Source organism: Oryctolagus cuniculus, chromosome 18, assembly GCF_051225735.1.
Source record: "Oryctolagus cuniculus isolate XC-2025 breed Fujian yellow rabbit chromosome 18, ASM5122573v1, whole genome shotgun sequence".
In the NCBI taxonomy this organism is placed as follows: domain Eukaryota; kingdom Metazoa; phylum Chordata; class Mammalia; order Lagomorpha; family Leporidae; genus Oryctolagus; species Oryctolagus cuniculus.
Genome location: NC_142884.1, coordinates 22,049,930 through 22,076,386, shown reverse-complemented (window position 1 = coordinate 22,076,386; position 26,457 = coordinate 22,049,930). Strand labels below are relative to the sequence as shown.

Below are 26,457 nucleotides of genomic sequence, written 5' to 3'. Positions count from 1 at the left end.
TGTCTTGACTTTTATTCCCTCCTGGTGAGCGAGCTCTTTCTCTGTGCACAGGGCTAATCAATCATCCTAAGCCAGGTTCCACCTGTCCCTCGTTGCCAGCTTGGATCCCACCCCACGCCCACGCCGGGAGGGGAATTGTTCCCCGTCAGAACTCAGTGTCAAACGCCTTTCAGCCACGTTTGAGGAGCGAAGAGGTTTTAGAACGCGCAGTCCTGGGGCTAACTTTGCCACTGTTAAACTTAGCCATCTCTGCTCCCTAGGCCGGAGTCACTATCCCAAAGAGTCAGACCGGCGTTGTCTTTTTGGGAATTGTACTTCTGTAGAATTCTGACAGGCAATGGGCACAAAGCTCAAAAAAGGGGGGGGAGAGATATATTTATATGTATATACACACACACACGCGTGTGTGTATGTGTGTATAATAAAAGTGATAAGAACATCCAAGGTAGCAAGCCGAAAAGCAATAAACAAAGTCATACTCTAAAGGCACGTGATGTGTAGTTTGTTGACTGATTATTTGTATTAAACATAATAATAAAATCTGCTTTTTTTAAGATTTATTTATTTGAAAGTCAGAGTTACACAGAGAGAGAAGGAGAGGCAGAGAGAGAGAGAGATCTTCCACCCACTGGTTCACTCCCCAATTGGCCACAACGCCCAGAGCTGGGCCGGTCCAAAGCCAGGAGCCAGGAGCTTCTTCCAGGTCTCCCACACAGGTGCAGGGGCTCGAGGCGTGGGCCATCTTCTACTGCTTTCACAGGCCATAGCAGAGAGTTGGATTGGAAGTGGAGCAGCCGGGACTTGAGCCAGCACCCATATGGGATGCCGGCACCGCAGGAGGTGGCTTTACCTGCTAGGCCACAGTACTGGCCCCAAGCTGCTTTACATATAATATCCTATTTAGAAAACTCTAACTTAAAAAGCCCATTGAAGGCAGAGGTAGATTTATTTTTAAAGATTTATGTCTTCATTTGAAAGGAAAAGTTACACAAACAGAGGGAGAGAGAGAGGTCTTCCATCCCCTGGTTCACTCCTCAAATGGCCACAGAAGCTGAGGCTGAGCCAGGCTGGAGCCAGGAGCGTGGGACTTCGTCCAGATCTCCCACACGGGTGCAGGGGCCCAAGCACGTGGGCCAACTTCCGCTGCACACAAATGTATCGAGCCAATGTTCTGGAAGTTTCCTCTGTCTGGGACTCAGCAGCCCAGTCTTCCTTGCGCGATGTTTGGATTAAGTTGACACGGTTTGCAGTGAAAATGTCCTGGGTGGAGACAAAAAGAACAGAGGCGAATTGAAGACAGCCGTTGTGGGGGAGACCTGGATTGTCACAAAATGTGGAAGCAGCGGGAGTGGGGGCAGGGAGACCAGGCAGGGCGAGACACCTGGGCTCCTCCCGGCAAAGCTGGGCCAGACCTCTGCAGATTTCCAAAGTCAAGGAGCGTGACTGGCCCCCCGACAGGGGATGGGGCCGGAGCTGGCAGAAGCAGCGCAAACGAGAGAAAGTTCCTGGCCTGGAGGGAAACGGCTCTTCCTGCCCCGGGAAAAGCAGGTGCATCCTGAGGAAGTCACAGGTTTTTACAAAACCGGGGCTCAGCCTGGCGGGTGGGGGTGGGGGTGGGGGTGTGTGTGGCAGGGATCTGTGACACTGGGGGGTGGAGAGCGCGGTGCAGCTTTTCCGGATCCCGCTGGGACCTGACTCGGGAGGTGACAGGTGGGTGCCCAGCCGGGTCCTGTCTGAATCTGGAAAAGCCGCGGGGAGCCCTTCTGTGTGGCTGCTTGTGTTTGCTCACAGCGTGTGGCCTGAGTTCCGGGATGAGCCTGGAGAGAGGGAGAGGGAGAGGGAGAGGGAGAGAGAGAGAGAGAGAGAGAGAGAGAGAGAGAGAGAATGAATGTCCTCCTTTTGGGGCCTGCGTTGTGGTGCAGCGGATTAAGCCGCCACCCGTGACGCCGGGCATCCTCTATGGGTGCTGGTTCAAGCCCCAGCTGATCCGCGTCCCATCCAGCTCCCTACCAGGAATCGTGGCATAGCAGGTGCCCTCCGTAGGAGTAGCTTTAAACACCGGTCCCTTGTGAGCTCAGGCTGCGGGTGAGGGGCCAAGCAGGCGGGCCTGGGCTCTGCTCAGGTCTGTACAAGGTGCCCACCAGCTGGGCTCCAGGGAGAAGACTGCAAACCTCTGGATATCACCCCAGGGTACTTTGGGAAGCTCATGGCAAATGGAATCCAAAGACATCCATGACAAAAGTTCATGTGAAATGCATGTCATGAAAAAACCAGGCCTGGATTTCAATTTTTTTTTTTTTTTTTTTTTTTTTTTTTTGCCGCTACAAAAACTCATTTCTTAATGCCGTGTTTTCCTCGAACTTTTTGAAGTCCTCGGGGTCTTGGTAGAGAGGGCTTCTGAGGTCAGCTCTTGTGCTCCGCTACGCACTGCTAGGAGGGTTCCGACCAGCAGAGGGCGCAAGGGCCACAGTCCGGGCGCAGAGCGGCCAAGGCCGTGTCCAGCCTTCCGTGCCCCAGCACCGCTGGGCGCCGGCCGCAGAGCAGCTCCCTCGCCGCCGCCATCGACGGAGAGTCGGCCTTCGGCGCTGGGCTTGTAAAACGTAGACAAAGGAGAGGCAGACCTGCTGGAACGCAGGAGAGCTCTGGGGACTCCAGGCTTTGGGGGAGGCGGGGCAGCAGTTAAGCCGTCATCCCATACTGGAGCTCCAGTTCAAGCCCCAGCAGCTCTGCCTCTGACCAGCTCCCAGCGCACCCACCGCGGAAGGCGACGGAAGATGGCCCAAGTGCTTGGCCCCCTGCCACCCACGTGGGAGACCCAGATGGAGTTCCTGGCTCCCGGCTTCTGCCTGACCCAACCGTTGTGGCCGTTTGGGGGAGTGAACCAGAGGAGGGAAGATCTCTTTCTCTTTTCCTCGCTGACCCTCTGCCTTTCGAATAAATACAATATAAACATTTGAAAACCAATGAAGAAATTGGATGGAAAGCAGAGGGGCTGAGATGTCGGGGGGACTTGCAGCGTCGGAACAAGAAGCCACTTCCCTGCACGGTGGCAATAGGCAGCGGGGACAGCTCTTCCCCCGGGTTGGGGTCTGTTTCTGCGGTCTCGTCTGTCTGCCGCCTGCTGCCGTCTCCAACCCACGCTGAGGTTTTGCATTGCAGGTCTGGGAGCCCGGTGCCTTCCCAGCAGAGGTCGGTTGCCTTACTTGATTTCTCATTTGTGAAAGCAGATTCGCTAGAAGTAAGCGCTCCGCCCGGGCCAGCAGCAGCAGTGCCCATCTCGGGCCTCGTGAGTTGCTGGAAGGCGCGGCAGCTCTGGCACTTCACGCAAACATCTGCGGAGTGAATGGAAGGATGACACGTGAAGAAAAGGGGTTTGCAAAGTTAGATCTGAGAGCGGAAGAACAGGCGGGCGTGCGGGTGCTGTGATGGGCGTGGCTCCCTCCTCTGACCCGAGAGCCGCACAGAGAGAGGCACCGTGAGCACCGGGAGAGAGCTGCTGTGGTCCTGTCAAACAACGGCCAGCCCGCCTGCACCCCAGCCCGCTTCCTGCTCCTCTCTAGGGTACGACCCTCCTCGGGTTGCTCCCAAGCAGATTCAACAAACTGAAGATGGAAAATATTTGCAAAAAAAAAAGGAAACAATTGTGTGAGTACTGAACATGTACAGACTTTGTTCCTTGTCATCATTCCCTAAACAATCCAGTGTGACAACCGTTTAGACCCCATTGACATTAACTGAAAGTGATCTAGAGACAATTTAAAATACGCAGGAAGGGGGCCGGCACTGTGGTGTAGCGGGTAAAGCCGACGCCTGCAGTGCCAGCATCCCAGATGGGCGCCAGTTCCAAATAGGATATTATATGTAAAGCAGCTTAGGGCCGGTGCTGTGGTGTGGCGGGTTAAAGCTGCCTCCTGCAGTGCCGGCGTCCCATATGGGTGCCGGTTCGCGTCCCGGCTGCTCCACTTCTGATCCAGCTCTCTGCTGTGGCCTGAGAAGGCACTGGAAGATGGCCCAAGTGCTTGGGCCCCTGCACCCACGTGGGAGACCCGGAAGAAGCTCCTGGCTCCTGGCTTCGGCTCAGCACAGCTCCGGCCATTGCAGCCATCTGGGGAGTGAACCAGCGGATGGAAGACTTTCTCTCTCTCTCTCTCTCTCTCTCTCTCTCTCTCTCTGCCTCTGCCTCTCTGTAACTCTGTCTTTCAAACAAACAAATAAATCTTAACACTGGTTTCTCAAGCACCGTTTTTGTTTGTCTGCACCCTCCCCCGCCCCGCCTGTGAGTCATGTGGGACGATGCCATCTCCAGTGAGTCATGTGGAAGGATTCCGTCTCCAGACCCCTGCCCGGCTGCTCCCGTCGGCCTGGCTCCCTGAAGCCAGCAGGGCAGCTCCTAACGCAGGAGCTCCTTCAGCAGCCTGCGTGTGGGGTCCACTCCCTCCCTCCCCTTTTACCCCTGTGGGCGAAGAACTATCTTCCAGGGGCTTCCTGAGAGGCAGCGCTTGGGAGGCATTTTTTTTTTTTTTTGAGCCGTTGTTGGTCTGCAAATGTCTAATCCTGTTTCCACTTGATGATGGTTTGAGAGAATTCTGGGTTCCACAGTATTTTTGCCAGAGCATCCAATGCCCTTTCTTTCTTTCTTTTTTTTTTTTTTTTTTTTTAAGATTTATTTATTTATTTGAGGCCGGTGCTGCGGCTCACTAGGCTAATCCTCCGCCTGCGGTGCCAGCACTCCGGGTTCTAGTCCTGGTCGGGGTGCCGGATTCTGTCCTGGTTGCCCCTCTTCCAGGCCAGCTCTCTGCTGTGGCCCAGGAAGGCAGTGGAGGATAGCCCAGGTCCTTGGGCCCTGCACCCGTATGGGAGACCAGGACAAAGCACCTGGCTCCTGGCTTCGGATCAGTGCAGCGTGCCGGCCGTAGCAGCCATTAGGGGAGTGAACCAATGGAAGGAAGACCTTTCTCTCTGTCTCTCTCTCTCTTGCTGTCTAATAAAATATAAATAATAAAAAAGATTTATTTATTTGAAAGTCAGAGTTACCAGAGAAAGGAGAGGCAGAGGGAGAGAGAGGGAGGGAGAGAGAGAGAGAGAGATATCTTCCATCTGATGGTTCACTCCCCAATTGGCCTCAATGGCTGGAGCTGTGCCGATCTGAAGCCAGGAGCCAGCAGCTTCTTCCGGGTCTCCCACGCGGGTGCAGGGGCCTGAGGTGTGGGCCATCTGCTGCTGCTTTCCCAGGCCACAGCAGAGAGCTCATCCAATGCCCTTTCACTCTGACCATCTGACTGTGGCTTACATCCTGATTTTTCTCTCAATCTGTTACAGACCTGGAATTCTGAAATCATCACTACCAGAGCCACCCTGGAGGCCTCTTCTAGCTTCCTTCCACTGTGGGGATTTTTCATGTAGTAGTTCCTTTTTCTTTAACATAGAGCTGTTTATGTATTTATATTATGTATTTATTTGAAAGACAGAAATCTTGTAGGTATGGTTTGATGGGGGTATGTGCAGGGGTAGAATTTTAACCAGGAACTCAAAATTACTCGATTCTCTTATTCTGTGACCTTTCTGCTTTATATTTCTTCTTGAGTCCATTTGGCAAATGGAAATGGTCCATTGCATCTAAGTCCTCAAATATATTCACAAAAACGTCGCTGATAATATGTTCTGTCATCTTAATATTTGTAGCATAGTACCTTTGGCCTGTTCATTCATTTCTCTTTTTATTAATTTTTTAATAATTTTTTTGACAGGCAGAGTGGACAGTGAGAGAGAGAGACAGAGAGAAAGGTCTTCCCTCCGTTGGTTCACCCCTCAATGACCACTGTGGCCGGCGCACCGCGCTGATCCGAAGCCAGGAGCCAGGTGCTTCTCCTGGTCTACCATGCAGGTGCAGGGCCCAAGGACTTGGGCCATCCTCCACTGCCTTCCCGGGCCACAGCAGAGAGCTGGCCTGGAAGAGGAGCAACCAGGACTAGAATCCGGTGTGCCAGTGCCGCAGGCGGAGGATTAGCCTACTGATCCATGGCGCCGGCCCCTGTTCATTCATTTCTTTAAATTAAAAAAAATTTTTTGCTTTATTTGAAAGGCAGACAGAAAGAGAAGAGACAGAGACAGAAACAGAGTGCCCATCCACCGGTTCACTCTTCAAATGCTCTGGACCAGGCCAAAGCCAGGAGACTGGAACTCAGCCCAAGATCCCCTGTGGGTGGCTGAGCCACCGTCTCCCAGGACGCGGGTTAGCAGGAAGATGGGATGGGAGCAGAGCTGGACCTCGAAGCCACACACGCTGACATTGAACGTCGTGTCCCAAGCATTGACCCCACGCACGCTGACATGGAACGTCGTGTCCCAAGCACTGACCCCTCCACCTTCCCGTTGTCACGCCCCCTGTTGGCCTTTTGATATGGGATAGGGCAGGGAGCTAAGCCAGGGCCACAGCGCCTCCCCTCGAGGTACTCCCCTAGCCTGACTGTCAGTCAAACAACCCCTTTCCCAGCGCGTCCACCTGCCACTGTGAGGGGCTCGCTCTCGCCGCTCTGCCTGCAGGTGGCGCTGTCTCCTGGGCTTTCCCCTTCCGGGCCCACGGGGTGTGCACCATACACGTGCCTGTCCTTGGAATGCCTCTCTGGGTGACAGCTCACTCAAGGGGAAGGGAAATGGACAGGTAAAATCCTTAATCCAAGAGAAAGTGTGGTGCGCGAGGTGGGGCCCAATTCCTGTTCTGGGTCCTTTCCTGTCACCCAGAGAGTGACACGTGTAACGTCATGATTTCTTATATTTCTTATTCTTGAAAAACGCAAAGATTTTAGAGTCTTTAGGGTTCGAATCATTCTTCCTGACTTTCAGGGTTGTTATGATCCCGCATTGCAGCTCTTTTTAACCTGAAACCCGAAAACTGTGCTGCTTCGTACGATCGCTGTCCGTTTCGATTTTCCCATGCATTTCTCATTGTTACTGCTCGTTATTCTACTTGTACCTTTTAGTTTTTCCTCTCTTTGCTTTTCTTTCTGCTAAGGTCTCCAGGACTTCCTGTAGTTAAGGATAGTTTCAAAGCAAAACATCTCCCTTTTTATTTAGCTGGAAGCGTGTTTAGTTCCCCTTCGTTCTAGCAAGAGGCTTGGGAAGGCAGCTCTGGGCAGGCACTTTCCGCTCGGCGCCCCCAGCCACTTCCTTAGAGAGGCAGACACTAGCCACTCTGCCACCTTCTTCTACCCATGTGTGCTGTCGAGAAATCTGCAGAAAACCCAATTTTGCTTTCACGAAGGTACTCAGTCTTTTATTTCCAGTAGTTTTATTTTTTAAGTACTCACTTTATTTATTTTTTTTTTCATAGGAAAGGCAGAGCAAACGAGAGAAAGAGAGAGAGAGAGAGAGTCTGAGATTGGCTGGGTCACTCCCCAAATGCCCACAACATCCAGGGCTGGACCAGGTCTAAACCAGGATCCTAGAACTCCACCTGGTCTCTCACAAGGCGGGCAGGGACCCAAACACTTGCACCATCACCACTGCCTCCCAGGGTGCGCGTGAGCAGGAAACTGGATGGGAACTGGAGTGGGAACTCAGGCCAGACGTTCTGATGTGGGATGCAGGAGCAAAGCACTCGCCCCAGTCGTTTTGTTAAGCTTATCTCACTGTCGGGGCCGGCGCTGTGGCGCAGTGGGTTAAAGCCCGGACTGCAGTGCCGGCATCCCATAAGGTCACTGGCTTGAGTCCTGGCTGCTCCACTTCTGATCCAGCTCCCTGCTGATGCACCTGGGAAAGCAGCAGAGAACAACCCAAGTCCTTGGGTCCGTGCACCCACATGGGAGACCCAGAAGAAGCTCCTGGCTCCTGGCTTCACGTCGGCTCAGCTCCAGCCATTGCAGTCATTTGGGGAGTGAACCAGCGGAAGGAAGACTTCTCTCTCCCTCTCTCTCCCTTTCTCTGTAACTCTGTCTTTCAAATAAATAAAAAATAAATCTTTAAAAAAAAATTTAAAAAAAAGATCGCTTCATTGTGTTTAGTATTCCGTGGTTCAGCTTCTGATCCGGCTTCCTGCTAACGTCCACCCTGGGAGGCAGAAGTGCTTGGGCCCCTTCCACTCCTGTGGGACACGGGGTTGAGTTCCGGGTTCCTGGCTTGGGCCAGAGAGACAGAAAGTGCGCGCTTTGCCCCCGCGGGCCGGGAGTGGCAGCAGGGACCCCGCTGTCCCTGTGCCAGCTCAGCCTGGCCTCCTCCCAGCTGCTTCCGGGAAAGGTCCAGCCGCCGGGTTGCACACGTCCATCCTCTCGTCCCGGAGTGCGGCTTCTGGCATGTCGGCCACGGCTTTGCTTCAGATCAGCACCGGCACGCTCTCGGCTTTTCTTGGTCTCCTTGGACTTCCGCTGTGTGCTGGTAGCCCCCCTTCCTGCTTGCATTTGGTCTCTCAGAGAGCCCCAGACACGCCAGAACTGGACCGTGTTCTTCTGACGCTGCTCCTAAAACAAAATGTGGCCGGCGCTGTGGCTCACTAGGCTAGTCCTCCACCTTGCGGCGCCAGCACACCGGGTTCTAGTCCCGGTCGGGGCGCCGGATTCTGTCCCAGTTGCCCCTCTTCCAGGCCAGCTCTCTGCTGTGGCCCGGGAGTGCAGTGGAGGATGGCCCAAGTGCTTGGGCCCTGCACCCCATGGGAGACCAGGAAAAGCACCTGGCTCATGCCATCGGATCAGCGCGGTGTGCCGGCCATAGCGCGCCGGCTGCGGCGGCCATTGGAGGGTGAATCAATGGCAAAGGAAGACCTTTCTCTCTCTCTCACTGTCCACTCTGCCTGTCAGAAAAAATGTAAAAAAAAAATGTGCAACTATTTCAGTGATAAAAACGTGCGACGTAAAACTTGAACGTCTGGGCGGACACCATGTGCAGCAGGTTAAGCCACCACGTGTGATGCCACATCCCATAGGAGTCCTGGCTGCCCCACTTCCACACAGCTCCCTGCTGATAATGATCCGTTGCAACTTGTCATTGAATTTGTATTTACCTTTATTTATTGAGATAACAGCATACATACAGAAAAGTGTGTGAATCTTAAGTGCACAGATTAAAATATAGAATGCTGGGGCCAGTGTTGGGGCTCACCGGGTTAAACTGCTGTTTGTAATGCCAGCATCTCATATCAGAGTTCTGGTTCGAGTCCCAGCTGCTCTGCTTCTGATCCAGCTCCCTTCTAATGTGTCTGGGAAGGCAGTGCATGATAGACCAGGTCTTTGGGCCTCTGCCACCCACATAGGACACCCAGAAAGTGTGGCTCCCAGCTTCTGTCTGGTCCAGTTCATCACAGAGTCAGTAGCAAGATCTTGTTCATTAGAAACACGGGAGGAGAGCACACGGAGAGACTTAAGTTGTGGCTGCACTTCTGGGACAGGCAGTGTCTCTGCCCAGGGAGAGAGAGAGAGAGAGAGAGAGAAGGGGGCCCAGCCCATCCTTCCCTCAGGGTCCCACTCCAGAGAGAACTAACCCCCTCCCATGATGCTGGCATCAATCCACCTGTCTAATCAGCTCTTGAAGGACCCCCATCTTGAAGTTCTCGGCCACGCGGGGCTGGTCCACGTGCGTCTGTGAACTATGTTGGTCCCCTGGGGGGGCCCTCTGCGTGTCACAGGTGCACCTAGACACTTGTCGCCCTCCTCCCGCCCTGTCTGCAGGCCTGCAAGGGATGTGAGCGGCTGCTTCCTGCTAAGACAGGCTCCATTTGACTTTTAAAACTTGTCTTAAAAAGTATAACCCTAGGGGCCGGTGCTGTGGCGCAGCAGGTTAATGCCCTGGCCTGAAGCACTGGCATCCCATATAGGCGCCGGTTTGAGACCCAGCTGCTCCACTTCCAATCCAGCTCTCTGCTGTGGTCTCGGAAAGTAGTAGAAGATGGCCCAAGTCCTTGGGCCTCTGCACCCATGTGGGAGACCTGGAAGAGGCTCCTGGCTCCTGGCTTTGGATCGGCACAGCTCCGGCCACTGTGGCCAATTGGGGGTGAACCAGTGGATGGAAGACCTCTCTCTCTCTCTGCCTCTCCTCTCTCTGTGTAACTCTGACTTTCAACTAAATCTTTAAAAAATATATATAACCCTAATACATAAAAAGGGAAGAGGGACGAGCCACACTCGGCTAAGTGCTCCTCTCACAAAACCTGGCCGTGGAGCAAGGCGGGATCTTTCCCATTCCTCCCTTCTTTGTTCTCTTTGCAAACAAGCGTGCATCATCTTCTCATTGGAAGTACTTTCCCACTAAGAGCTGTGGCAAAATAACCCCGAGCCGAACAGAGCAGGGAAGCAGCCAGCGTTCCAGGATTCTCCCACTCGGTCTGGCTTTGTTTCCCCCGCATCCGGTTTCCAGTGTCTTCTATAACGCGGTTGTTGAAACCACAGACCATAGACACTGACTGAAACGGCCCCTGGGGAGCATAAACTAATAGGCATGAGAGCCCTGGCCGCTCCGTGAGTGCTGGCCTCTGCGCTGAGCCTTGTCCTTATCTCGTTAGTCTCCGCAGGCCCCGGAGGTGTGTAACCACATCCCCCCTGCTGCGCAGACCAGCGCTTTGGGCTCCTCCACTGTAGGCTCGCGCTGGCTACTGTAGGCTCGTGACGTGCCTACGGCTCAGTTCCCACTGTCCAGAGGCGCTGCCGCGATGTGTCTGTCCTGGGCACAGGAGCCAGCCTGAAAACCATAGCAGTGGATGGAAATTCCCCTCTGTCGAACCTGGGCCACTGAGTGGCGCCTCTCGTGTAGCTGATCTCAGGGACTCATCGGCCAGTCTCCCTCTCTTGGCTTAGTTTCCCAGTGCTGCTTTGATGAGCGAAGGAGAATTTGTTGCTAAAGACGAACGCCCTGCATTGAGGAAGTGGTGCGTTCGCTGCAGACAGTCCCGTGGGGTCCGGACCACAGCCTCCTGAGGTCGGCATCTGTAGACAACACCTTTCTTCTTAATTTTCAATTTTTTTTTTTTGACAGGCAGAATGGACAGTGAGAGAGAGAGACAGAGAGAAAGGTCTTCCCTCCGTTGGTTCACCCCCCAATGGCCGCCGCGGCCGGCGCACCCCACTGATCCAAAGGCAGGAGCCAGGTACTTCTCCTGGTCTCCCGGTGGGTGCAGGGCCCAAGCACCTGGGCCATCCTCCACTGTACTCCCTGGCCACAGCAGAGAGCTGGCCTGGAAGAGGGGCAACCGGGACAGAATCCGGCACCCCGACTGGGACTAGAACCCGGTGTGCCGGTGCCGCAAGGCGGAGGATTAGCCTATTGAGCCACGGCGCCGGCCCTCTTTTTCTTTTTTTTATTTGTGAAAGGCACAGTGACAGAGAGAGGAAGCAAGAGGCAGAGAAAGAGAGAAACTTCCATCCTCTGGTTTGCTCCCCAAATGCCTGCAACAGCCAGGGCTGGGTCTGGCCGAAGCCAGAATCCAAGAAGACTCCATTGGGTCTCCCATGTGGGTGGCAGGGGCCCCAGCCTGCCTCCCAGAATGCATAGCAGCAACAAGCTAGATTGGTAGTGGAGGAGCTGGGAATCGAACCGGGAACTCCAACACGGGATGCAAGTGTCCCAAGCAGCAACCCAACTCCCGTACCAAACACCCACATCTCTGTGGGGTTTGAGAAACAGGACAGGCCTTCCCTTCCCAGAATATCAGTAGGAATAAAATACATAAATTGAGAAGGCGGAACAGGAAAGTCGGTGCAGAAAAAGAGACTAGGGAGAGGCAAGAAGCCCTTAGGAGGCCAACCTTTTAGTGCTTTGGTTCATAAAATGAAAACAAACAAAAAAGTCACGCCCTGTTTCCCTGCCCCTGGCAAGGTGCTAACACCTGGCCAACTCTGAGCACATCAGCCAGGCAGCCCCAAGCTCAAGGGCAGGAGACGGCCTTGGACCGGGCGTCTGCTGTGAGGGCTGTGGCCCTGTGGGTCCAAGATGCCAGAAAGACAAAGTACAAGTTCACGAGAAGCGGAAGCCGTAGGAGGCCGGCGGGGGGTGGAGGGGCTGTCCCGCTCGCCCTGGTACCGTTACTTGGCACAAACGGATGCATCTGCTCTGTGGAAATGGAACTTAAGGCTGTCACAAAGAATTGAGGCTGGGAAACCCAAGGATCTGGAATGTTCTGAAGGATTTGGGGCTCTCCAGAATGGAGCCTGTGGGAAGGAACTTGGTTCAATTAGACACAGCTGGGGAAGAAACCTTCCTCAGAGAATGTGGGCGGGATTTAGTAAAAGGTCAGAACTTACTAGACCCAAGTGGGCATACTCAGGGGAAAACCCAGAAGACACAGTTCATTAGAAACACATACAGTCGGTGCCAGCGCTGTGGTGTAGTGGGTTAAGCCGTCGCCTGCAGTGCTGGCATCCCATATGGATGCCAGTTCGAGACCCGGCTGCTCCACTTCTGATCCAGCTCTCTGCTATGGCCTGGGAAAGCAGTAGAAGATGGCCCAAGTCTTTCCCCGCACTCGCATGGAAGACCTGGAAGAAGCTCCTGGCTCCTGGCTTCGGATCAGCACAGCTCCGGCCGTTGTGGCCAATTGGGGAGTGAACCAGCAGATGGAAGACCTTTCTCTCTGTCTCTGTCTCTGCTTCTCTCTGTGTGTAACTCTGAATTCCAAATTAATTAATTAATTAAAAAGAAGCACATATGGTCGGGGGCATAGCGGGTTAAGCCACAGCTCGCAACACCGGCATCTCAGAGCAGGGTTCCAGTTCTAGTCCTGGCTGCTCTGCTTCCAACCCAGCTCCCTGCTGACCCACTGGGAAAACGACAGAAGATGGCCAAGCGCTTGGGCCCTGCCACCCATGTTGGAGTCCCAGGCTCCTGGCTTCAGCCCAGCCCAGCACCTGCCATTGCAGCCACTTGGGGAGGGAACCAGTGGATGGAAGATCTCTTCCTCTCTCTCTCACTCTGCCTTTCAAATAAATAAAACAAATCTTTAAAAAAAGGTGGTCAGCCAATCTTCCTGTATCTGGGGTGTGAAAATATATTGCTGTTATTTGCCAGAAGTACATAGGCCTACCTGCTGTGGAGGCCCTGCGTAAGAGGAGAAGAGGACCCTCTCCCGGTGCCCACTCCGCGTGTGCAGTCTGTAGCAACGGCCTGGGATTTGGACCAGCCAACGAAGCGCCCCCTGCAGGCTGGGAGGGGACTGCAGAGGGCGATCTGGGGACCCTGGGAGCCCTTGCAGAGAAAACCGAGTAGAATGGATGGTTTTGAGGGAACTGATAAAGACAGGAAACACACGGGCATTCCTACCGGGCACTTGGCCATGTCTGCAAGGACATGACATCCAAATGAGTTTTCTTCTCTCCGCAGCCCTAGTGGGAGGCAGGAACTTTACTCAGAAATCGGCCCTGTGTGCCAGGGCTGAGAGCGGAAAAGTAAAGAGGACGCGGACTACCAGCCCCATTCTCCCAAGAGAGAGCCTTGGGCCCGCCTGGATAGCTCTTGCAGATGATAACCTTGGGCAAGGAGAGAGGGGCGGATCCCGGCCCGGCGAACGAACGCAGGCGCCGTGACACGAGGGGCAACTTGGTGGCTGGATACCTTCAGGGACAGGACACCCCCTTCCCCCTTCGCCGTGTGGACAGCTGCCCACCCAGCAGCGCCACTGGAGACCCACAGTCATCACAGATGAGCTTTCCTAGCAAGAATGGACCACGTCCTCGGGCCCCTGCCCCCACGCGGGAGGCCCAGAAGCAGCTCCAGGCTCCTGGCCACTGGAGGAGGGAATCCACGGGTGGAAGATCGCTGTCTCCCTGTCTGTCTCTAATTCTTTCAGATTAAAAACAAAACAAAACACACAATTAAAGAAAAGCAGAGGTGAGTGTTTGGCCTGGCACTAAGACACCAGATGGGATGCCGGTGTCCGATCCAGCGCTGGCCACTGCAGGCAAAAGTGGAGGGAACCAGTGGATGGGCGTGCAGCCTCCCGAATAAATTTTAAGAAAGAATAAGAAGAAATAAAAGGAAGGGGTTACCCTAGGCTTCAGGGCCATGCTTGTCTCCAGAGGAAAAGGCACGGTGGCTTCGAGGGCACTGGTACCACGCCTGCTCTGGCCCCGGGCGGTGGGGCCCCAGGTCCTTTATAATTATCTATTAAGCCGTACATTTATGCTTCATACCTTTTCTGTAACCAAAGAGTTTAAAAAGCCACGAATTACCAAAGTTAAAATACTACTGAATAGTACATTTAAAAGTGGCTAGGATGGTACATTTAACACTATGGGTGTATCTCACCGTTATCTAAAATATCTAAACACAGACGGTGAAATATCGCAAAAACATGCACAGAGAGCGACCCCATGTGGACATCTTGGGAAACGCAGTTTGAGCCGAGGCTCCTTTAACGAAATGCCTGCAGCGAAAGTGTTAGATGTTGGGGTATTTGGGGACTTTGGAATACTTGTATATACATAATGAGATATCGTGGGGAGGGGACCCAGATGTAAACATGAATCTCATTCGTGTTTCACAGACACCTTAAACACAATGTTCTTGATCATCTTAGGTACAAACTTGGTGACCACGGAGCCAGCAGACTTGTGGTGTCATGTTGGCATTCAAAAGGCTCCAGATAGCCCAGGTGCTTGGGCCCTGCACCCCATGGGAGACCAGGAAAAGCACCTGGCTCCTGGCTCCTGCCATCGGATCAGCGCGGTGCGCCGGCCGCAGCGCGCCAGCCGCGGCGGCCATTGGAGGGTGAACCAACGGCAAAGGAAGACCTTTCTCTCTGTCTCTCTCTCTCACTGTCCACTCTGCCTGTCAAAAAATAAAAAAAAATAAAAATAAAAATAAAATAAAATCAAAAGGCTCCAGATCTTGGAGCATTCCAGAGTTTGGATTTTTGGGGTAGGAATGCTCAACCTGCATTGTAAAGATATCAGTTATCGGGGGCCGGCGCTGTGGTGCAGTATGTTAATCCTCCGCCTGTGGCGCCGGCATCCCATATGGGTGCCAGTTCAAGTACCGGCTGCTCCTCTTTCAATCTCGCTCTCTGCTATGGCCTGGGAAAGCAGTGGGAGACGCCCCAAGTCCTTGGGCCCCTGCACCCACATGGGAGACCCAGAAGAAGCTCCTGGCTCCTGGCTGCGGAACGGTGCAGCCCTGGCTGTTGTGGCCATCTGGGGAGTGAACCAGCAGATGGAAGACCTCTCTCTCTCTCTCTCTCTCTCTCTCTCTCTCTCTTTCTGCCTCTCACTGTCTGCAACTCTACCTCTCAAATAATAAATAAAATCTTTAAAAAATATCAATTATTGGTTATAGATTCAGAATCAAATTCCCCCTCTAACTGGACAGACTCTGGCACAATCAGAGTGAGAGGAAGGCACCCTTTATCTGATACCAAGACTGACCACAGAGCTAAGATAATTGAGCCAATGGACAATAGCTCAGAGTTGGATCAAGGGAGCCCACGCAGGCACTCGGACGGAACCACGCAGGTGAGGCAGCTGTGGCTGGGCAACCCGTGGGACGTGGCTTCTCCATTCGTGATCGCGCTGTCCATTTTAGCAGAAAACCATAAATAACTCAGAGTCCATGGGCAGGAAGAATGGATAAATCAGTGATGATGCATGCCCACGCTGGAATACTATGCAGCAGGAAAAAAAAAACAGATCAAATCTGGGACCTGTGTGGTGGCACAGCAACCACGGGGTAAGCCAATGCATGCACCCCAGCGTCCCATACGAGCGCTGGTTCTAGTCCCGGCTGCTCCACTCCTGCTCCAGTTCCCTGCTAACAGCCTGGGAAAGGCATCAAAAGGTGGCCCGGGAGTTGGGGCCCTGTCACCCTCGTGGGAGACCCAGACGGAGTCCCAGGCTCCTGGTTTCAGCCTGGTCCAGCCTTGGCTGTTGCAGCCATCTGGGGAGTGAACCAGTGGATGGAAGACTGGTATATCTCTCTCTCTCTCTTTCTCTCTCTCTCCCCCTCCCTCTCCCCTCCCTCCTCTAACTCTGCCTTTCAAAAACATAAATATTTTTTAAAAAGATAAAAAAAAATTATGAATAAAAAAAGCAAGTCTCAGAAGATAACACAGGGTGTATGATTTAATTTAATAAACCTCAAAAGCAAACAAAACCAAAAACCAAAACAAAACAAAATAATATTGTTTAGGGATGCACACCAATGTGATTAAAAAGTATTAAAAGGGGAAAAAATAAAAAAATTTAAAAAAGAAAAAGCAAACATCAAAAATATATAAGGGAAAAGTTGTCAAGAGGAGGGTGACAGAGACTTCGGGGAGCGGAGGCAGTGGGGGCTGGCGAGGGCCCAGAGGCAGGCCCGGGGCTCCTACCGGGGCTGGGGTTCCCGGGGCTCACTCTGCTGTTAGACATCATAGCTGATCTAGGCACTCTTCGGTGTGTGTCAACCCTCACACGAGTGTGACAAACATGGAGGAGCAAGGGACAGTGCCCGCCCTCAGCCGAGGACCACGCTGGCTTCCACAGACCAGACACTGCCTCCCTGGTCCGGGCTGCCGAGAACAAGGTGGGAAGATGAGGACCGGAACCGGGCCACCTGGGGGTGATCTCCGAACTTGGAGGAGCCGTTCTGGGCAGACAGGGCCGCCTCGGGCAGGGCGCTGCGGGAGAAGCCCTCATCTCTACTGGGCAGTCCAGGGGGGCAGGAGGGGCGGCTCTGCAGCCTCCTGCTGGCCCACACCTCATCCCCACCCTCGCTGTACCTTCTCCCAGGAGCAGCTGGCCAGAGGGTAACACGACTCCAGCCACGCATGCGCCCCGGCCTGAAGGTCAGGACGCCACGGGGCAAGGCAGGGCCTGGTCTCCATGCTTACCGCAGTGGAAGCCGTTAAGGTAGGGCTGTCGGGGCCCCAGGGGGCCTGGCTCCCAAGCTCAGGGTCACCCCCACACCACAGGCACTCTCCCCAGGTCTCCCAGGCCCTGCTTCCTTAGCCTCCAGGCAGCTGGGTACCAAGAAGCCCTTGCTGTTCTAACAAAGGACAGACAGATGGGCTCTGGCTGGGCCTCCCCGGACCCAAGTGGCCGCCAACACCACTTCCACAGCCACCAGAGCCGGCCTGGCTTCCTTACAGACCGAGGAGGTGGCGATGGTGGCGGCAGCAGGCACCCTCCCTTTGTCTTGGGAGCAGCAGGTGCCCAGCACACAGGGAAGCCAATCCGGGACTCTGCCTGTCTGCGAGCCTGAGCAGCCTCCCGCAGGCCTGCGTGTGGAGGGCACGCTGGGCTTGGGTGGGGGTATACAGAATGCCCAGGGCACCACGAGCCCAGGGATAGCAGCAGCCAGGGAGTGAGCGCTTACTGTGTGCAGGTCCCGGGCTGGGCCTGCCCAGCCATCCAAGGATGCTGTACCGGGATCTGCAGTTACCAGGAGGGTGCTGGCGGAAGAGGGCCTCCGCTCGGACCTCGCTCCCTCCCACACCGTGCTTATCACCAGCGAGCTGACGGGACTTGGACGAGGGCCTCTTACCTTCGCCTTTCTCCCCCAGCGTCCACACCACTATGGCTGAGCCCCTCCCTAAGGCCGAGCTCCTGCCCCCGCTGCCCTGGGAGCCCCCAGGGGACCAGAGCAGCATCCGGGACCCACCTGTCGTCCCTGCAGAGCGGCAGCCACAGGATGGCGCGACCGCCGGCCTGGACCCTGGGCCCTGGAGGTTCCTGGAGGTGCCCTCCATACACGTCACACCATCCAGTGACGGGGAGTCACCCCCCTGCACGCCGGCCCTGCGACGCTCGGGGCGGCTGAGCAGCTCGGACCTGGACAGCCTGTCCCAGGACAGGTGAGACCAGGGCAGGGGGGCGGGAGAGGCGGGGGTCTCTCTTTAGGAGCTCAGACTCCTGCTGGTTGGATATCATGTGGCCTCACCCCACGGGGGCCTGAGAGGCAGCACAGCAAACCAGCAGCGAGGAGAGAGTACGTGGGTAGCGGTGACCATGAGTCAGCCTTTGGCCCGCTCACTGTGGGTCAGGACCCCGCGCAAGGAGCGCTTGGTCTCCAAACTGAAACAGGACAGAGTTGAAAACAGCAGCCCGGGCAAGGCATGGCGGGGCCGTGCGGTTTCCTGCAAGCAACACGGCGTGACGTACATGTTGAAGTGTGGGCTGGGATAAAAAGCATTTCCTGCCGTAGCTCACAGGCAAGCAAAACACAACACGGCCTCTGGCCCAGGCAGACAGGAACTGGGTCGTTCGGGGCCACAGGCCCAACGAGGACAGAACGAGAAGCAGCCGGGGTGGTGGGCTCCAGCAGCAGCGGACGCCCTAGGACTAGAGTTTGAGCTCCAGAACCTCAGACCCCGTGGTGACCGAGAAAAGCGAGCCGCAGAATGATCCAGCAGGAGTCTGGTGGCAGATCTTTCTGAAAGACCTGTGAGGCGGGCTGCAGCAGGGCTGGCAGGTGCATCCTGGAGTGTTAGCACACGGACCCAAGAGCCCACGGTAAAGCTACACAGGGACAGCAAGGGGGTTGGAGCATGGAGAAAAGGGGCCGTGGGCTGTGGCTCTGATGGTTTCTGTCTTTACAAAAGAGATATATCTGCCTCTGCCCCTCCCCCCCCCAACATCCTGGTCCTCGCGTGTGAAATTGATACGCCCTGCTCGGAAATGTCAAGGTATCTCAAAAGCAGACACAGGCAAGGGGAAATACAAAGGGAGCCGGGGACAGAGGAGGAGCTGGGGGAAGGCCGGCCGGAGCCTGAGGGTAGATGCAGGTGGGGAACAGGCTGTGGGGGCGGGGAGGGGAGCAGTAGACCGGGGAAAGGAAGGAGGCCCGGCCAGGCCAGGGGGAGTCCAGCGAGGCTGGGGGCCGGGAAGAGTTTAGATTCTGCAGGTGTGAGGGGAAGAGAAGGGTGGGGGACAGACACGTGGGCCCGCCACCCACCAGGGCGCGATGGGAATGGGGCAGCCTACCTAGGAGCTATGAGGTGGGCCTCACGACCCCAGGGGCCGGGCAAGGAGCCAGCGGCTCCCACAAGTGGCCACGACCCATGTGCCTGGGCTCGCACAAGTGGCCACGGGCCCCGGCCACCGAGCAGGGGGGCGGCACCCAACTGCGTAGCCACCAGGCCCCAGGCCACCCAGCAGCCCCTTCCCACCCGCCAGCGCGGCCCTGCGCGGTGGCCCGGGGAGACTGGCACAGACAACAGCCAAGGGGGTGCTGGATTCTGACGCCGTCTGGCTGCCAGGGCTGGACGTTCCAGGCCTCGGGATCCTCTCGGGCCCGGCACCCCCAAATCCCTTCCCGCCAGCTCCGGGCGCCCCAACGCCTGGGGTCAGTCCCCGCCGCCGCCAACCTCGCGGGGGTCTCCTGGAGGGCCCGGGAGCCTGGTGCGCGCCGGCTCCGCGTCTCCGGCGCCTGCTCGGCCCGCAGCCCGGCGGTCGGCGTCTAGGCCGCGGCCGCCCTGGGCGCGCTGCTGCGGGCGGGGGCGGCGCCGTGACGCGCGGGGCGGGGAGAGGAAGGGGAGTCGCTGACGCCGCGGCGGCCTCCGCGGCTCCGGCCTTTTGTGCGGCCGGCGGGGTCGGGTGGGGGCGGCGGCCGCGGAAGGCGAGGCCGGTGCCCTGCGGGGACGCCCAGCGCAGCCCAGCCCCGCGCAGCCGGGCCCTGCCCTGCCCTGCCCTGCCCTGCCCTGCGGCCGGGGCGCCGCCGCGCCGCATCCATGTTCGAGTAAGAACCGGGGCCGCCGGCGTCGGGGGGCTGAGGGCCGGGCGCCGGGGAGGGGGCGCCTGCGCGGCTGCGGGGCGGCGCGGCCGAGCTGGGTCCAGCGCTGGCGCACGTGGGCCTAGGTCTGGGCTGCCGGCGCGGGGCACCTGGGGTGCAACCCCCGAGGGGCGACTCCAAGGGGGTCGCCTTTGCGGGCCCGCGAGGCGCTGGGTGGCGGTGGCGGGGGTCTGGCTGGCTGGGCCGGGCGGGGGGCTCCTCTTGCGGGCAGCGCCGCCTGCGGGGAGGGCGCGCAGGCACTGCTGGCCTCTGCCTGGGAGGCCGGCCCGGGATGCGGGGAAGTCGGCGAGCACCCCGCCGGCTGGGCCCTCTCCCGCCGGCCTGGTGGGTCTGGGCTGCGGGGGTCGGGGCTCCTGCGTGGCCCAAGGGCCGCGTGCCCGAGTGCGTTTCCAGCTGGACGTGTGTGTCCCTGTGTACAGTAGTGCGGGTCCGTGCGCGTGTGCAGGCCCCCTCTGCTGCCTTCCGCGGCTCTGCCACCCTCAGCGAGTGTCTGATCGTGCCCCCCACCCTCTGGGGTTGTGTGCCTGTGTCTCCAGTATCTCCCTGCGTGTGTGGCTGGTTCCATGTGGGGGTGTGTAGCGGCTGTGGCCCTCGGTGACTGTGTGTGTGTGTGTGTGCACGCACGCGGTCACCTCCAGTTCCGCCTGTGGCTCCGGGTGTAAGTTACCAGTCCGTGTCCAGCTGTGACTTTGCGGTGTGTCCGGGTGTGCGCCCGTAATTGGTTTTTGAAACTCTAGGTTAGCCTCGTGTGCAAACGTTGAGTTATCTGTGTGTGTCCCAGGCGCCGTGTGTGTGTGTGGCTCTGGCTCCCGGGGTTTCCATTTCTGTGTGTATCCCTTGTGAGGCTGCCGGGTGTGGGCCGCCGCGAGACCCTCTGCCACTTTCTTTGTGTGTGAGAGAGAGGCCCCTCGTGGCTGTGAGCCTGCCCCCCCCCCACAACCTGCCCGGTGCTTGGGTGCTTGACTGTGGAGGCCGCAGTAATTACTGACCTTTGGCCCCGGGGAGGGCTTGTAATGATGTCGGTGCTCGGTTCCGGTCCGTTACCTGGCCGCTGTGCCTTCCAGGTGTGTGCACAGCTCCCTGGTGCTCCGAGCCCTTCACGGCTGGGTGGCAGGGTTCCCACCGCCTCCCCGCCGCTGCAGCACTGGCTCCTGCTTTGTCTTCCGCACCAGATGGTGGACCCCAAGGGGGCAGAGGGACCCTGGGCATGTGTGGGCTGACCTGGTCGCTGGCGCCCTCCCCTGCCCCCACGGGGGGGGGGGCTGTGTTTTCTGTGTGTGCCTCCCTTTGTGTCTGTGAGTTGCCTGCCATTGTCCGCTGAGACTGGGGTGGGCCCGTGTGTGCGTGTATTTTATCTGGGGTTCTCTGGGCTTCTGTGACCCTCAGGAGCTGTGTGTGTGTGTGTCTGTCTGTCTGTCTGTCCCGAGGCAGCTGTGGGTGAAGGGCCAGGAAGGGGGGGTCTGCAGTGCAAGAACCCCATCTCTTACTGAGTCCCCACCCCCCATAACGGTTCTGCAGCCACTTGGGCTCCTCCCCTCACTGGGCTGCAGCCGGCTGGTAGGTCCGGCAGCCCCAGGGCCTAGAGCACTTCCCCTTTGTCCTGCAAGAACCAGGGGTGCGAGCCCTGCCCTGTCCCTGGGCTTGACCCTGGCCTCAGGCTTCCTGCTGCAGACTGTGGCTTCAGACGAGCTGGGCAGGTGTGTGGGAGGCCAGGGAAGCTGCAGTGCACCCCTGCTTGGGCCCCGAGTGAAGCCCACACTCCTCTGCCCTGCGCTCCTCCTGCAGCCCCCACAGCCACCTTGCTCCTCTTCAGCCCTGCCAGGCCCGGCCCTGCCCTGAACTTGATGTTCCTGCCCCAGAACGGTCTTCTCCCACTCTGCCAGAGCTGTCCTTTGTCCCCAGAGCTCAGCCCACGCGAGCCTTGCCCAGCGAGGCCCTGGCTGACTCGGACTTCAGCAGCCACGTCCATCCTTTATCTCTGTGGTCCCCAAACTGGCACGGGCATCAGGTTCTGACCTGGGCCATGGGGGGCGGGGTGGGTCCCCGAACGTGCAGTAGGAGCAGCTTCCTCCTGCGGCTGCTGCTGGCCAAGTGGCGCTGCTTTGCTGCGCTGGCCGCTGTCTGCGGTCAGCACCCTCATTTCCGGGTTTCCTTCCCGGCTGTCTGTGTCTGCCACCCTGCAGGCGGGGGACTGCACCCATGGTGCTTGCTGCTGTGTCCCCAGGGCCAGGGCCTGGGCCTTTAGACAGTGCGTGACTGGAGTTAGGGGACAGGCAGTACACGGAGGCTGATCATGGCTGCTGAGGTCGCTTGGGGCCCGGGAAGGCTCGGCATGGTAGCTGGCTCCGCATGGCTGGGAAGGTGGCCCGGCCACTTGCCCGGTCATCACTTCTGTCCACCCATCCCTGCAGGGCACCTGCTAGGCCCCGAGCTTCGGGTCTCTCACCTCCCTTTCCCCTCCGAGCAACCCCGCGAGCTGGGTACCGTTAGTAGTCCCATTGCACACACGAGGAAACTGAGGCACGAGCCCGTCCAAATACTGGGCCAAGGTCACACCGGGAGGAAGTGACAACATGGAGCCTGGAAGCCGGCCAGGCCCCCGGGGCCCAGGCCCCTTGCTGCTGCCCCCTCCAGAGCTGCTAGTGCCAGGCCGCAAGGTGCACACCTCGGGGAGCACAAGCTCTGGGCGGGGCCGGGAGGAAGTCTGTCATTCCTTCTCATCTCAGCAGCAGATGCCGGCCCCATGCTAGGTGCTGGGGCCACTCCCCGCAGGGAGAACCAAGGGGGTACAGAGGGGCCCAGGGGAGCCCGCAGAGAAGGAGGAAGGGGCGAGTGGGTGCTGGGGGAGTCCCCTCTGAGACCTGGAGGCCTAAGGGAGCCCCGTGGACATGTGGGAGGGAGAGCATTGGGGGCGGAGGGGACACTCAGGACAAGAGCCAGAGCAGAGGGTGTGCTGGAGAAGGAGTAGCCCTGCCTCGACTTTTTTATTTTATTGGAGGGAGGTGCGGCCATGGAGGGCAGAGCCTGGCTGCAGGTGGCGAGCAGGCAGTGGGGGCAGGGAGGAAGCTGAGCGGCTGTGGTGGCTCCTGGGAGTAGCAGCGGCTCCCGCCATCATTGGTTCAGTTTTTGCCTTCATTTATTTGGTTCTGCAAGTTGGTTTTCTAAGTAAGCAAGTACTTTGCAAAAGTTCTTGGGAAAATGGAATTGAAGGGATGCATTTATTTTTGCTCAAAAATGTTGCCATGTACACATCATCTGCATTTTTCATAAACTTTTTGAAGGCTCCCTCGCAATCATGGATTTCAAAGGTTTTTTTGCACCGAAATAAACTTATCTTTCAATTCCATTTTCCAAGAGCTTTTTTCTATTTTGAAGAACCCTCATGTTAGGCAAAGGAGCTGCACTGTGTCCAGAACAGGGCAGGGGACAGGGCGGTGACCACGACGACACCAAGGCTTGCCAGCTGGGAGCCCACAGACGTGTGCACGAAGCGGACCCGTTGTGAACCAGAGGCAGCCAGAGTCACCAGGGCTGGCATGTGTGTGCTGTCGGGGGGCCACGGAGAAGGGAGGGGCCGTGGGAGCAAGAGTCTTGAAGAACGTGGAAGAATCTGCAAGGCAAAGAAGAAGAGAAGATGGCGTGGGCCCAGGAACGGCCGATGCTGAGGCTTGGAGGCGAGAGAGACCAGCTCAGGGCGCCCTGAGTGGCTGGGGGAGTCCCACCCGCACCCCAGGGTGGATGTGGGGCCCGGCACTGGAATTCCGCCCTGCAGTAAGCCGGCCACGCGTCCTCTAGCGACTGGTTCCTGGTTCAGCTTCCTCCTCCATGGCGGCAGGGACGATAGCATCGAGTGCGCAGGGGTGTTTGCAGAACAATAAAATTAATCATACACAGTTCCTGATAAGGAGTCAACACTGGCTGGCCCTCCAAAGCTTCCGCCAGCCGGCCCGCGGCCCTGATTGCACTTGGTGTTTGTACACTCACCGGAGTGTTCTGTTTGTTCAGCTCGCCAGGGGCAGGAGCCTCTGCTCGGGCGCACTTGCGTCACTGACGTTTAATTGTGCACCTGCCACGTGCCGCCTGCAACCCGGGGTGCTGGGGACACGGTGGCCACCAAGACCTCCTGTAGCGCTCGGTCTGAGGCAGGAAATAAGCAGAGTGAATAAGCCGACAGGACGAGTTCACAGAGTGTGGGGTGTGACCAGGAGGGAGGAGCGTTGGAAGTGAATAAGAGCCGCTTATGCCGGGGCGTGGGTGGACATTCCGCAAATGCAGAGCCCTTGGCCTGGGATGGAAGCTGGGGAGGCTCCATGTCCAGCAGGGACGGCTGGAGTGGAGTGGAGGGGGCAGGGCATGGCGTTGGGGGTGGGGGGGGGTCCCAGTCCTAGGACATCCATTAGCTTTTAGCTGGAGCAAGGTGCAGTCCAGGACAGAGCTCTGGGCCTGGAGGACCTGACCCAACTCAGGCTCCCCTCGGGCTGCAGGTGGGAAGCAGCCGGGCGGGGGGGGGGGGGGGGACAGGAGCAGGGAGGAGGGGCCAGGTGGGAGGGGACGGAGCTGGGGCGGGAAGAAGTGGGCGTAATAAGAGTAATGGGAATAGATCTCAAAGTTGATGGGATTAGGTTGGAAACGAGAAGTGGGAAAAGAAACAACAGAGAAGCTGAGGTGTTTTGTTTTGTTTTTTTTTTTTTAATTTCTCGGACAACTAAGTGGGAAGCCGCTACTCAGTGCGTGTTCATGGTGTGAGTGATGGAATGAGCTCATAAACCGCGGCGGGTATCACGGAGCCTCGCTGCATGCCAGGCCCTACCAGAAGGACTCCCCAAGGGTTGATTCGTTTAACCCTGAAAACAACAGCTGAGGCCCCGTGTTCGCCATCCCTGGGTTACAGATGAGGTGACCAAGGCGCAGAGCCCTTTGGACACGTACTGTGGGTTCCACTGCTGGGCTGGGACGCAGAGTGGGTGGCTGGGCAGGTGGACGGGGTGTGTGGGTGGATGATGGGTAGAGATGGGTGAGCCGGTGTTGGCTGGGACGGGTGGGTAGGGTGGATGGGATGAGTGGCCAGAGGCATGTGTGAGTGGATGGACAGACGGACAGATGAGGATCGACGGGCCGATAGGTGGGCCTTGAGAAATGGTCCTGACCCAGACCTCAGCCTGTTTTCCCCTATAACAGCCCCCATCCTCTCCCTGCCCCCAGCACCACCCCCCACTCAGGCCGGAGCACCCCAAGCAGTTCTCCATCTCTGCGGAAGCGGCTGCAGCTCCTGCCCCCGAGTCGGCCGCCGCCCGAGCCTGAAGCAGGCACCATGGTGGAGAAGGGGTCGGACAGCTCCTCGGAGAAGGGCGGAGTGCCCGGGACCCCCAGCACCCAGAGCCTGGGCAGCCGGAACTTCATCCGCAACAGCAAGGTGGGGGCCGGCGCGCCCGGGGCTGGGAGGACTGGCGGCCCGGTCAGGCACTCATCCCGCCTCTCGTTCTGTCTCTTGTAGAAGATGCAGAGCTGGTACAGTGTAAGTGTTGGGCGAGGGGGCGCGCTGGGGGCTGGGGGAGAGACCGGGACAGGTGCGGGCCGAGCTGAGATGAGCAGACCTGGGGTCCCGTCCTGTCCTGTGCTGCTGTCGGGTGCTGCGTGAGCCCCTTCTTTGTCCCCACCTGGTGAGGCTGAAGGGGCAGCAATGCTGCGGGCTGGACGCTGAGCCGCCGGGGCGGGGCTTGTGGGGGCGGGGCTGCAGTGCGCCCCGCCCCCCATGCGTGCCCTCCCCGCAGATGCTGAGCCCCACCTACAAGCAGCGCAACGAGGACTTCCGGAAACTGTTCAGCAAGCTGCCGGAGGCCGAGCGGCTCATCGTGGGTGAGGCCAGCGCCCCAGGCCCACCCGCGGCCCCCTGCCCCCCAGCGCTGCTGCCCGCTGACTCGGGTGTCCCATGTCTGTCCCCTCGCTCTCAGATTACTCCTGCGCCCTGCAGCGCGAGATCCTCCTCCAGGGCCGCCTCTATCTCTCTGAGAACTGGATCTGCTTCTACAGCAACATCTTCCTCTGGGAGACCACGGTGCGGGGCGGCGCGGGTGTGGCGGGGCGGCGCCGGTGTGGCGGGGTGGACCGGGCTCCGGCCGCTCTGACCTCTCCCTGCGCCCATAGATTTCCATCCAGCTGAAGGAGGTGACGTGTCTGAAGAAGGAGAAGACGCCAAGCTGATCCCCAACGCCATCCAGATCTGTACGGAGAGCGAGAAGGTGGGCTGGAGGGGCCCGCACTGACCCCGCCTCCTCCCTCCCGGGGGCCCGCCCTGGGCTGCTCTTGGGGCTGTCACCTGCTCTGTGTCTCGGCTTTGCCAGACTCTGCTCGGGACGGACACCGATCAGATTCTCCTGGTGTCCGGGTCCTGATTCCCCGTCCCTCACGACCCCCCCCCCCATCCCGGGATGCTGATTGGTGGTCACAGGATGGCCAAGTCACCCCTGAGGAAGGGGCAGGGCAGTGGGGAGCAGGACTTCTCAGCACACGTCTCTTTGTGTATCGCTGGCCAGGCGTGGATCAGCGGGTCACCTCCAGGACAGGGCCCAGGGCTCCCCGCATCGCAGCCCCACCCACCACAGGCTGACCCTGCCGGGACTGTCCACAGTGTCACCACGGCGACCCCAGCCGGCGTCCCTCTGCTCAGGGCTGGCACGGGATCTGCGTGGTGGGGAATGAATGCGGGGAGGAGTGAACAGAGGGGTCAGGTAGCTGGGGGCCGAGGACGGAGCTGCCCGCCCATGCCCCTCTCTCCCCTAC

General features: G+C 57.9%; 1 protein-coding gene and 2 long non-coding RNA genes across 6 annotated transcripts in view; 1 reads left to right on the top strand and 2 right to left on the bottom strand.

Annotated features, from left to right (window-relative positions):
• Positions 1 to 361: 361 nt before the first annotated feature.
• LOC149120844 (uncharacterized) lies at positions 362 to 1,814 on the bottom strand. 2 transcript variants are annotated; one of them, XR_016224909.1, is made up of 2 exons: positions 1,382 to 1,814; positions 362 to 1,260 (listed from the first exon to the last, which is right to left on the bottom strand). It is a non-coding gene; the product is annotated as an uncharacterized LOC149120844 (long non-coding RNA). The 2 variants fall into 2 exon arrangements; XR_016224910.1 differs by having other exon boundaries at positions 1,413 to 1,814.
• Positions 1,815 to 8,792: 6,978 nt separating this feature from the next.
• On the bottom strand, positions 8,793 to 19,618 carry LOC149120843 (uncharacterized). Of its 3 annotated transcripts, none has more exons than XR_016224908.1 (3): positions 17,548 to 17,682; positions 13,001 to 15,571; positions 8,793 to 12,892 (listed from the first exon to the last, which is right to left on the bottom strand). It is a non-coding gene; the product is annotated as an uncharacterized LOC149120843 (long non-coding RNA). The 3 variants fall into 3 exon arrangements; XR_016224907.1 differs by lacking the exon at positions 17,548 to 17,682 and adding an exon at positions 19,253 to 19,618 and having other exon boundaries at positions 8,795 to 10,907; XR_016224906.1 differs by having other exon boundaries at positions 8,795 to 10,907.
• Positions 16,192 to 26,457, top strand: part of LOC138846506 (protein Aster-A-like) — a 406,361-nt gene continuing 396,095 nt past the window's right edge. The window contains 7 exon segments of the mRNA XM_089319501.1: positions 16,192 to 17,740; positions 24,880 to 25,090; positions 25,172 to 25,192; positions 25,449 to 25,533; positions 25,629 to 25,732; positions 25,822 to 25,867; positions 25,870 to 25,916. Of these exon segments, the coding sequence (XP_089175627.1) occupies positions 17,463 to 17,740; positions 24,880 to 25,090; positions 25,172 to 25,192; positions 25,449 to 25,533; positions 25,629 to 25,732; positions 25,822 to 25,867; positions 25,870 to 25,916 (792 nt within the window). The 5' untranslated portion in view covers positions 16,192 to 17,462.